Source organism: Papaver somniferum, chromosome 1, assembly GCF_003573695.1.
Source record: "Papaver somniferum cultivar HN1 chromosome 1, ASM357369v1, whole genome shotgun sequence".
In the NCBI taxonomy this organism is placed as follows: Eukaryota; Viridiplantae; Streptophyta; class Magnoliopsida; order Ranunculales; family Papaveraceae; genus Papaver; species Papaver somniferum.
Genome location: NC_039358.1, coordinates 228395395 through 228408258, shown reverse-complemented (window position 1 = coordinate 228408258; position 12864 = coordinate 228395395). Strand labels below are relative to the sequence as shown.

The window sequence follows — 12864 nt, the reverse complement described above, 5'->3', positions numbered from 1 at the left end:
TTACTCCATTTTTTTTACAGAGAAAAACTAGACTGCTAGGATAGAACTTAGAGTGGGAGAAAGAGAGAGAGTGAGTGAGGAACTACATAAGGGTCTGTCTCTGGGTTCAGGGTTCATTCATTCATCCATCTTCAAGCTTTGGGGTTTGATTTCAATTACAATGGGAGAGGTAATTGAGATTTAATTGTAATATGCAATAATATGTTTGTGAAAATGTCTGAGAGAGAGATCTGTTTAATGTTTGTGCTAATGTATTCGTTTGTTTGTTTTTTGATTTAATAGGAAGAGAAGAAGCCAGAGGAGAAGAAAGTGGAGGAGAAGAAAGTAGAAGAGGAAGTGAAGAAGCCAGAGGAGAAGAAAGTGGAGGAGAAGAAAGCAGAGGAGGAAGTAAAGAAACCTGCGGAGGAGGAGAAGAAAGATGGGGGTGAAGAGAAGAAAACAGAGGAAACTAAAGAAGAAACACCACCTCCACCACCACCACCACCTGAAGAAACTATACTGAGGGTGTTCATGCATTGTGAAGGGTGTGCTAAGAAAGTTAGGAAATGTTTAAGAGGATTTGAAGGTATTTTTTTGTAATAATTTTGGTTATTGTTATTGATTGATTAATTATATATTTAAGATTTGATTGATTTGATAATGGGTTTTTGTTTAATTAGGTGTTGAAGATGTGAAAACAGATTGTAAAACACATATTGTTACTGTAAAAGGAAAGAAAGCAGCAGAGAATCCATTGAAGGTGTTAGAAAGAGTTCAAAGGAAAAGCCATAGGAAAGTTGAGCTTCTTTCTCCAATTCCTAAACCTCCTTCTGAAGATGATAAGAAAGTTGAAGAGAAGAAAGAAGAACCTAAACCTGTTGAAGAGAAAAAAGAAGAGGTACTCAGTCACTAAATCTTACTCTGTTTTTTAATCTCTGTTTTCTTTTTCTTCTTTTTTTAGAAAACAAACAAAAAAAACTTTGGGTTTTTCTTTACAAATTTGCTTTTGATATCTCCTGGTTTTTCAGATCCAGAGACTTAAGGTTTTGCTTTTACTATAATTGTGGTTGGATCTGATCTGTTTCTGAATTTCTTTACCTAAATGGTTACTTCTTTTGTATACGGCAGTATCCAGGTTTTGTTTCAAAATGGAAAGCTGAAATTTTTATTTCCCCTTCTCTTTAATTTCGAAATAAGTTCTATATTGTTTTTCTTATCTTCAAGCAAGAGGTATAAATCTTGGATTCAAAAGGGCATGCGTTAAATCTCTGTTTTTCTATAAACAAATGGTTTTTGTTTATCTTTCAAACTTCTTTTCTAAATCTCTGAGCTAATATAGAAAAGATTAGCTCAACCAATTAATGGAAGAAACTCAGTTCGAGTAAGAATCTGATTTTGGGTAAATTTTTTTGGTGAATTGATGTTGCGATTAGATTGTACAACCTAAGATCCAAAATTACCTAGTATTCTGCCGATTTGAGTATGTTGTTAGTAATTTGTTTTAGCTACATTGGATTTTTTATCCGTCCGCGGGAAAATTATCTTTCCGTATAAATTCAGTGGGGTTGTGTATTCGGCCTAATTGATCTTTAATCTTTAACACTCTTCTTAATTAGATACTCTGTTTTCATTTTTTCTTAACAACTCCTCTGTTTTGGTAATTACAGGTAGTGATTATCGTTGTGATTAAAGTTCACATGCATTGTGAAGCTTGTGCTCAAGAAATCCGGAAACGTATTCTCAGAATGAAAGGTAATTCATTTCTAAAAAACTCCTCTGTTTTTAATAGATTTTGATTAACTTTTAGTATTTAATTTGAATTCTTAAAGAATGAAATTAGTGAACCCCATTATTAAAGTCTCTTTCTTTAATAAGAATCTTCAGCAAAGGAACAATTCTTTCAGATTTTTAATCAAAATATCCTTCATTTTTTAATTTTGCAGGAGTGGAAGAAGCAGTGCCGGATCTGAAGAGCTCACAAGTAACAGTTAAAGGAGTATTTGATCCACCAAAGTTAATCGAGTACATCTACAAGAGAACAGGGAAACATGCAGTAATTGTAAAAACAGAACCAGAAAAGAAAGAGGAAGAGAAAAAAGAAGGTGAAGAAAAGAAAGAAGGAGAAGAGAAGAAAAAGGAAGAAGGAGAGGGAGAAAAGAAAGAAGGTGGTGGTGGTGAAGAAGAGAAGAAAAAAGAAGATGGAGAAGAAGCAAAACCAGCTGAAGGAGCAGCAGCAGCAGAAGAAAAAACAGAGAAAATTGAATTGATAAGGAATGAGTTTTATTATTATCCACCAAAATACAACATGGAATATGTCTATCCACCACAAATCTTCAGTGATGAAAACCCTAATGCCTGTTCTGTAATGTAGTAAATCATGCATGATGAATTTCATTCCTGGTAGGTATAAGAACAATATAGAATTTTATGAGTTTTTTTTTTTTTTTTTTTTTTCCTTCTTTTCCCTTTTTATATGTAGAAAAATTAGTATAATATGTATGAGGAAGAAAAAAACAACTAGTATCTTGTTGAGCTTTTTATTTGTTTTTAGTCTTTGCAGGAAAAATAAATAAAAAGTAAGTGTAATCTTGTAAGCTTTTTCTAATGGAGTTTTAAGATAGTAGTGAGCGACTGATAAAGATATGTAGACTAGTCCTCCTCCTGTAAGTAGAAAAAAAAGAAGAGAGCTTTGAAGAACATTTAATGGTAAAAGATCTTTTGAGCTGGGTTTTTCATTGATTATATACTGCTCCTTTTTATCCTTTTTCTTTCTCTAGCCATTCTAAGCAATTGTAGTTTTCGTGATGTCGCGTAGAGTTACTGGCTGTTTGTTTTTTCTCATTCAATACAAGGATTATGTAAAGCTTTTGATTCCCGACGGATATATGCCAAACGAATCAGTCAGATTGTTTTCAGTTCGAGTCAGATATATACTCGATTCTAATCAAATATGTGCCCGACGAACCAGTTTTTCGGTTCGTGTCAGATTCTAATCAGATGTCTTTCCATCAGCATTGTACTTCTTTTATTTCTCCTACTTGTTAAAAATCTGTTGGAAAACGATTAATAAAAAAATAATTTTTTAAAGTTTTAATAAAAAATTATAATTTATTGTTTTATTTTGTGAATGAAACTTTTTAGTCCCACATCGTGGAGTTTCCAATTTTTAGTAGTTTTAAGAAACTATATAAACCTTTTAGTCCCACATCGGGGAGTTTTTCTTCTTAAGTTGTATTTGTCAATTATATAAAGAAATTCACTACTTTTGTAAAATCTATGGGAAAGAGGTTGCTCTATATTTTAGAGGGACCCCTAGGGAAAATATTTTATAGCGTTTTTAAGCATTCGCGATTTTCCTTAACGGTTTTTTCGGAGTTGCCAAGCTCAAGTTGAGCATCTACTACATATGCTAGTAGTAGGTGTATTAGGGTGTTTTATCCTGGAGATATCCGTCCTGTGAGGGCTATAGCATCACTCTTGAGTGTAGCCGGGCGCTAATGTCTTAAGGACAGCGTGTTGAACACGTGACTCACTCTATTCGTGTTGAACACGTGACTCACTCTATTTTCCAAAGTTTTGCCTTGTTGCTGTTGCGGAGATACGGGGAGCTTGTTCGTTTCGTCAAAGCAATCACTTCCATTATAAAGGAGCTAAGTATCAATAACTTTGCTTATTTGATTTTTCTTTGTTTTTGATTATTGCACCCAACAATCTTAAGACATTAGCATTTGTAATAATCGAAAACGATTGATTGGTTTGTGAATCATGGATGTTAATTGTGGAGTGAAAAAACAAAAACGAATTTCTGGTCAGATGTAGAGTTTCAATTTTATCTTTTAATCTAGAAGGAATTTCGATGAACCCTTTTGACACAACGTAGTAGACATCCTGATAGTTACCCGCGTAAAATTTCAGAATTTTGGAGTTGTAAAAGTATTTTTTTGATATTTTACAAAACAGAAAAACGTTTCTGAAAAATTCTGACGAGCAGAAAATTGTTGTTAACTAAATTAATTTTTGTGGGGTAACCATGAGTTTTTTGAAACGCTGATTCAAACGAAGTTTGTATATATAGATGTTATCTTCAAAACTCATATTTTACTTTCTGATTTGGAATTGTGATTTGTGAATAAAGGTGTCATCTCCGAGGGACATGGCTAATAGCCGCATGTGGTTGGAAACAAATCTTCCAAAGATGGCAAAGTGAGAACATCGAACGCAACTCTAAGCATGGTCTTCATGATAAAGGTATATTTCGTAAACCTGAATCCGGAATTACTTTAGTTAAGGGTGAGTGTTATGTTTGTAAAATTTCTGGCCACGCGGCAGTAAATTGTAGACAACATAAAAACCTTAATAAGTAGAAAGTTAATGCTAATTTAGTTGAAACAAACTAGAACGAGTTTGGTGGCATGATGTCGGAAGTTATTTTAATAACCAATGTGAGATACCAGTAGGTGGACTCTGGAGCACCAAGAATGTTTGTTGAAACAGAGACCTGTTCACCTCCTATCATAGGATAGGGGATGTCGAGAAACTCTTATTGAGTAACTCATATGCAATAGAGGTTGCATAAAAGGAAAAGGTCGAGCAGAAGCTCATATCTGTAATATTCTCACATTGAATGAAGTTTTCATGTTCCGAGCATATGCGAAAATCTTGTATCTTGTTCTGTTGTAGATGGAAAAATATTTAAGATCTTAATTGAATCTGGAAAACTTGTTGTAACTAGGCAGTGTTTTTTAAGCAAGAGTTATAGGACTTTGGGTCTATATAAGCTTAACGGAAAAACTGATGATGTGAACGTAGTTGATTCTTGTGATATCTTTGTGTGATTGATTGTTTTACGTGGTAGACTTGGAACCGTAAACTTATAAGTCAATGCTTAACTGGCTAGCATAGGCTTCGTACCCAAATTTAGTTTGGATTTTGAACACAAAAGTGAAATCTGTGAAGAATCAAAATATGCTATAAAATCTTTTAGCACAAATGTTCAGAGTAATTCTAAGCCTTTAGAATTAATTCAGTTAGGCCTAGTTGACATGAGTTCAACCCAAAACCACTGTGGTAAAAGATGGTTATAACTTCCGTAGATGATTGTACGAGGTACTATCTTGTATACTTGCTTAGGATAAGGATGACGCCTTAGAAGCCTTAAGATGTATAAACTTGAAGTTGGAAACCAATTAGAAGCCTTGAACATAACAACCGTATCCTTAAGGAGATGATAATTTCCATGTTGATTAGTTCAGGATTACCTGCGGCCTTGTGGGGGGAGGCAGTCCTCTTAACTAGTATATCCTGAATAAAGTACCTTTTAAGAATCAGATGAAACTCCATATGGTTTATGGAACGGTAGATGACCTTCTTATGAATGTGTCAAAGTGTGGGGGTTTGACTAAGATTGTAATTCCTCTTCCTAAAAGAACTAGATTGAAACCAAAAATGTTGATTGTGTTTTCGTATAGGGTATATTGAGTATACTTCTACAAATAGATTTTTGGTGTGTTCTGATTTTTTCTGACATTGGTGTGAATATTATACGGAATCTAGGGATGCTGAGTTCTTTGAACATGTTTATTCTAAACCTGTACCTCATTAGAGATGTGTTGTTGATCCCCTAGATTTATCTTCAAATAGTCAGAACTTATTTTAAAGGAAGATGAAGTTGATGTTGAGCCTAGAGAAGTAAAATAATTAGACTTGAGACTTCTTATAAACCGACTTCATACATGCCTAGCTTAGTCTGAGCCACAGACTTGTAAAGAAGCCTTAATATCTACTGAAACCCCATTCTGGTAAGAAGCTTCATTTAGTGAAATGGACTCAGTCCGTTGGAACCAGACTTGGGAGCTTGCTAGTTTACCTCCAGGTTGTAAGACCATGGGATGTAAATGAGTCTTTAAGAGGAAACGATAGGTAGATGAAACTGTGGAAAAATATTAAGTAAGTTGGTAGCTAAAGGCTATAAACTAAAAGAAGGTGTAGATTTCCTTGATTCTAATTCAATTGTGACGGAAATTACTTCCGTTGAGATACTAATTGTTATTGCTGCCATAAAGAACGTAGAGATACATCAGAGGATGTTAAGACAGCTTTTTCTAAAACCGTGAATTAGGTAAAGAAATTTACATAGATCAACCTGAACTTTGTAGTGAAAGGTTGTGAATACAAAGTTTGTAATTTGAAAAATCTTTGTATGGTTTTCAAATAAGACGTAAACAGTGACATGGAAAATTTAATCATGTGATAATGGATAGTGGATTTAAATTAATGAATCTGACAAGTATGTCTACAAGTAACTTGTTAAGGATGTATGTGTAATTGTATGCTTGTATGTATGTTGATGATATGCTTGATACAAACATAGATGTGATCAATTCCACTAAAAACATGCACTGAATGAGAACATTGACTTGAAAGACTTGGGCCCTTTTGATGTAATCTTAGGGATGAGGATTAGAAGATAATCAAACATTTATAAGTCTTAGTCGTTCTCATTATGTTGAGTTGTGCTAAGAGATACAATCAGTCTGATTGTAAACCTGCTTGTACTTCGTACGATTATTCTTGTAGTCTCAAGAAAAATAAGGGTAGTGGAGTATCTTAACTTGAATACTCAAAAGTTATAGGATGTCTGATGAATTTAATGAACTGTAAGAGTCCAGACATTGCCTATATTGTGAGTAAGTTAAGTGGATATAATTGTAGTCCAGAGCAAGAGAATTCAGATGCACTGAGTAGAGTATTATGGTACCTAAAATACTCTTTTGATTTATGAAAGGTATCTTGTTGTCCTTGGGACTTTATGATGCAAACTGGATAGTTGACTCAGAGGAGTCTAAGTCTACGAGTGGATATGGTTTCACTCTAACATGTGGGTTTGTTGTTGGAAGATTTCCAAACAAACATATCGCTCAATTCATTATGGAATCTGAGAGTATTGCGTTAGATAACATGAGAGGGGGCCGAGTGCCTAAGATGCTTTTTAGAAGACATTCCTCTTTGGCATAGGCCTGTGCCAGCTATATCTATACATTGTGTTAGCCAAACTATAATAGTTAAAGCTAAGAAATAACTAATCTCAATCGGCGTTATTTCCATTGATTGGATAAAGTCCAAGGAGAATATCGCGCAATCTTTGACGAAAGGTTTGTACAAAGAGATAGTTAAAAATGCATCGAGGGGTTGGGGCTTAAGCTCATATATTAAACTTGCCATGAAGGATACTCAACCTTGCTGACTGGAGATCCCATGATCAAGGTTTCGAATGAGACAACTAATTTGTGGTGGGTAAAGGTAAACACTATCAGAGATTTTCATTCTCTGTCCCTTCCCTATGGTGTAGACGTCATAGTGTGACTGCATGTGGAGGATGACTTTTTAATAAGTCTTAATGAGTTATATAGTTTCAATTTAAGATTGAAGTGGGGTGTAGCAGTAACACTCTTTATGGAAACTCACCTATCTGAATGAGGAAGTGGGTCGCTTCCTGTGAGAATATGAGCTGATTCTCTAGAGCATTCTGAGAAACAGGATACGTCCAGGGCCAAAACGGACAAAACGGCACGAGCTTGGCAGCAATCTTGGAGATATCACCCGTGGTTGTTATCACGAATTACATCAAATGCTAGCAGTTCAAGACATAGTTCACTGTCTCTAGCAAGTAATTCTGGTAATATCTCACTAAGCAAAGGTTCAAGACCTCATGGACACCTCTGCCTAAAATGGTATTTCCGGCGTTTTTTATGTGATTTTCATTTTGATGGTTTTGGTATTACTGGAACTTAGGACCTAAAGGTCACTAAGGGTTCACTAGTTCATGTTTTTTCACTTTGGTGAAAGATACCTATAGTCTCACCATGTGAGAACTAAAGATGAAAGCTCTCAATACTATTATGATTTATGCAATCCATAGTATGACCCTGGGGTCAACACACTTTTGTGTGAGGGAGAGGACGTAGAAATGACTAGTATGATTTCAACACTTGCACGATCAGTCTGTTTGGATCGTGAGGTTGGGATGTTTATTTACCAAGATCTATCTGTGTTTTCATGTTTTATTGAGTTTTCATTCATGTGGGGGATTGTTGGAAAACGATTAATAAAAAAATAATTTTTTAAAGTTTTAATAAAAAATTATAATTTATTGTTTTATTTTGTGAATGAAACTTTTTAGTCCCACATCGTGGAGTTTCCAATTTTTAGTAGTTTTAAGAAACTATATAAACCTTTTAGTCCCACATCGGGGAGTTTTTCTTCTTAAGTTGTATTTGTCAATTATATAAAGAAATTCACTACTTTTGTAAAATCTATGGGAAAGAGGTTGCTCTATATTTTAGAGGGACCCCTAGGGGAAAATATTTTATAGCGTTTTTTAAGCATTCGCGATTTTCCTTAACGGTTTTTTCGGAGTTGCCAAGCTCAAGTTGAGCATCTACTACATATGCTAGTAGTAGGTGTATTAGGGTGTTTTATCCTGGAGATATCCGTCCTGTGAGGGCTATAGCATCACTCTTGAGTGTAGCCGGGCGCTAATGTCTTAAGGACAGCGTGTTGAACACGTGACTCACTCTATTTTCAGCGTGTTGAACACGTGACTCACTCTATTTTCCAAAATTTTGCCTTGTTGCTGTTGCGGAGATACGGGGAGCTTGTTCGTTTCGTCAAAGCAATCACTTCCATTATAAAGGAGCTAAGTATCAATAACTTTTACTTATTTGATTTTTCTTTGTTTTTGATTATTGCACCCAACAAAATCTAGGGTTAGATCCGGAGCCATTCTTTAACACCCATAAAAGATACATACCGGCATTTAGTAAATTTCGCAAACTCTCAAGACAGTCAAATTTACACATGCAAACATCATCGTCTTCTTCTGTTTTTCGTCTCGAGAAATGGTAGCCTCTCAAACCTAGCCTATGGTAGATTTTCTTAGTCAGAGAAGGTTCAGTCAAATGATAAAGAGTGGCCAAGTAAAAAAGTACACACCAAATGACGTTTTTGACCCTGCAATTTTGAGCTTTACCAAATTCCATTCTCGTAGAGTAGACGTAGATTGGCCTAGTATATGGCCGTATAGGTCTTTGTTAAAAGGCCACGGTTTCCAATAAGCGTGCGATAAAGTGTGGCTTTTTTAAGGAAAAGAGAATTTCTTTTGGAATATGATGTTAGTATGATATCATTTGTAATGAAGATTCTGTTTTTTCGGTTTCAAATACTTAAATTCTTTCTAAAAGGATTTGAAATTTTCAAATTTTTGGTGTGTGAATTTTGATGAAATAAATAGGTCAAATGGTTACATATTTTGGCTCTTTTGGTCGAATTTGGTCATTTTTTTATAGCTTTACCAACCTTAAAGGTCCACATCCTTAATTGGCTGAAAAGCTATGACCATTTTGGGTATTATACAATTTCTTAAGCCAAGGTTAGTAGTCAAAATGTGTGTGTACAGTATACTTGAGAAGCAAATTTTGATGGCGGCACTAGTTTTGTCTTAAACTGCTACCTTAAAATGAGAAAAAGACAGCACTAAACAAAATTTAATGGACTTAGTGGAAGGTTTAGTGACTATGTCCTCGGAGCAACTCTAATGCAAAGGGTCAAAATCACTTTTTTTTGATGGGTCATTTACTGAAAGACAAAAATAAATGAAGAAAAAAAATTTGACCTAAAGTCCATCTCTAATCTTAAAGATCTTACCCACACCTTTTTATTTAAACTTAAAGACAAAGTGATGATGTGGACCTAAGATCCAAGATCATGAAGAAAGTCTTATTTAAACTTTCTCATTTACCCTCATTTAACCATGTCATCTTTTTCTATAACATTCGTCCTTACTAATTTAAGACGTTTATCCCTTGCATTGGATATGCTCTCATTGCTTTAATACAAAGAGGAGATTTTCTTTGCATTTTTTCACAAACCAACTTTCATGGATTAGCCAACACTTTGTTTCTTTGTATATGATGTTGAAAATGAGTCTGACTCATCGTCTCACACTATCGAAGTTAAATGTCAGATCGTTTATTTTTCTTTTAATTTCATGATATGTTATTGTTATCATTGTTATCTCACTCCGCTTATATGTCTGTTTCGGAAATCAGATCTATTTGAGTCATCCATTATTTAATACTCCTAGTTCTTAGAGCAAGTCTTACGGTGGAATCAATCATATTCCAAGTGTGGAAAAATTGTGGAATGTCAAGTCTAGTGGCTTCCAAATTGGTGTTTTTCATGAAAAATCCAAGCAGTGTTCCATGGTTTCGTGAAATGGTCCGTGAAATTCATGGTAGTGCTAATCAAATTAGCGTAAAACGCTATTCAGAATAGCACACTAGAAGACGAAAAACACTAATCAGAATAGCACACTAGAAGACGAAAAACGCTAATCAGAATATCGTTGTTTTTTTTTCCGTAGATTTAAAATGAGCCATTGAAAATATAATGGCCGAGAAAAAAAAAATGCTAATCTTAATAGCGTTGAGCGCTATTCTGAATAACGCTTTTTTGGTGTTATTCTGATTAGCGCTCAACACTATTAAGATTAGCGTTTTTTTAGTTCAGATTACATTGAATTAGATTCAGATGAATTAGATCCGAACGAATTACTTGAGTAAAAAGAAAGAAAGACGTACAATTGTGCATATGTTAGTAGAATAATTGATTTGATTCAGGAGTTAAACAACATTGAAACTTCAAGATAGTTAATTGTACATAGTTATCGAAGTTCTCCAAAAGGGTCAAGTTTTGACTTCAAAGTCTTGGAATGCTACATGTGGAAACTTTAAGATTACAATTTACAAGCTCAAATTGAGAAATATAGGTCCGCGAATTTCGGGATTCCAAAGTACAACAGTGACTCCCCATTTGTGGCCGGCTATGGCAGCATGGGGTCTGCAATTAAAATCGTTTAAGCAGTAAGAGCATCCACAGTGGGCGAGTATAACCAAATTTATGGGATGAGATCCTAACACAGTGGGACGGAGTAAAGATCAAATTTGGACCAAAGATCAAATTCCAGACCAAATATGGTCGCGACCAAATCCCAAATTCTGATATAGTCGGGCGTAAACTTAAAGTACGTTTGATGCTGGGCGTAACATAAATTTACGCTTGTTAACGGGCGTAAACCAAATTTACGTATGTTGGTGGGGCGGAATTTAAATTTACGTTTGTTGCGGGCGTAACATAAATTTACGCCTGATGAGACGGACAGAAAAATTCCGCACGTTGCCAGGCGGACACCAGATTTCCGCCTGTCTGGGGCGGACACCAGATTTCCGCCTGTCTGGGGCGGACACGAAATTTCCGCCTGTCTGGGACGGACACCAAAATTCCGCCCCTCCCAAACGGACTTTTTTTTTACGCCTGAGAAAAATTATGAAACATGAAATGAAATTTTCGAACGTTAGAATGATAAATTTTTCGAACGTTGGCGTTGGATTGCGTAGCAGATTTTTGACCGTTGGTAAGATATTTATATCTTTCGAACGTTTGAAATTGAATGTTAATAACGGGTTTATTTTATACCTATATATACCAGATGAATTCCTTTCACATTTTCATATCATTCATTTGTATTCGTCAAGAAAAAAATAGTATCAGGAAGAAAAAATAGTTTTCCATATTTCAAATCATTTTGAAAATTTTCATCGAATCGTTTTTAATGTCAACACCACGAATAGCAAGAGGTCCAAATTTTACGACAATCGAAGATGTCACGATGTGTAAAATTCATTTATCTATATCTCAAGATCCCGGCGTTGGAGCCGATCAATCAGAGATTGCGTTGTGGACTCGTATCAAGGATGATATTGAAGCTCATTTACCGGATAAACCAGAGCGGTCTTGGAGTTCCTGGCAAAAACGATTTCAGGGAATAAGTAAAGAAGTGGCGTTGTTTTCGGCAAAACAGGCGGAAGTGGAAGGTGAATATCATACGGGATGGGGTCCGGAAATGACCGTGAGTATTCTCTCTGTTTTGAAACAATTATTTTCTAATATTGAGATGCCCATGAACCTAATTGTTTTTAAAAACATTAACAGCTCGAAGAAGTAAACAAACGGTTTAAGGAATGCAATCATGGAAGAAAATTTAGGCACGAAGAGTGCTACCCAATTGTCATAGAAAATATAAAATATAATCGTCGATCGACTTTTGTTTTTGATACGACGCACGATTTGGATAGTAGCGTGAATACCGAGGAAAATATCCATCTCGAGTCCGACAGCTTCCTAGCAGACTTTCCCATCTCAGAACTGAGGACGTCGGTGTATGATTCCCATGGGTGCCATGTCACTTGGTCAATCGTCAGCTGATTCAGTAAAATCCTACAACGAATAATATCATTCTGACACCTCCTTCCATTCCATTTGGAAATTACAGGCCATTTCTGTTCATTACCGTTCATTGAGATGTCTGGTCGACATATGCCTAGGTATTCATACCCCCAAAACTAGTCCATAAAATTAATGAATCAAATTAATATATCCAAGGAAATAAACTTAAATGAAAATATACTTTACGTTGAAAATTAAAATAAAATCGATTACCAAAATACCTCTAATATTTGGAAGGGCCCGCTTAGTGCCTTCTGTTGTTTCCTACAAGCTTGTCGGAGACCTGCATACAATCTCGAAAAGGCACTACCGCCCCAGTCAAGGTCTTGTATTTTATCAATTTCTTCGAAAGCAGCTAACCATCCAGCATCAATATAGTTCTTTGCATTAGGAAAGAAAAATTGACCCAAAACATACATAAAAAAGGCAATTGCTATTCTATGGGCGAGGAGAGAATCTTCATTAGCCGCCACCATCTTATCTTCTTTGAAGTATGAGCTTAAATATGTAATTGTAATTGAGTTTGATATCCACGACGCGCCT

General features: G+C 35.3%; 1 protein-coding gene across 1 annotated transcript; it reads left to right on the top strand.

Moving 5' to 3' along the window:
- Positions 1-2721, top strand: LOC113318173 (heavy metal-associated isoprenylated plant protein 7-like). Its single transcript, XM_026566308.1, has 5 exons — positions 1-169; positions 283-565; positions 660-877; positions 1647-1731; positions 1923-2721. Exons 1-5 carry the CDS (start codon positions 161-163, stop codon positions 2348-2350), a joined length of 1023 nt encoding a protein of 340 aa, XP_026422093.1. The 5' UTR covers positions 1-160; the 3' UTR covers positions 2351-2721.
- Positions 2722-12864: the final 10143 nt, after the last annotated feature.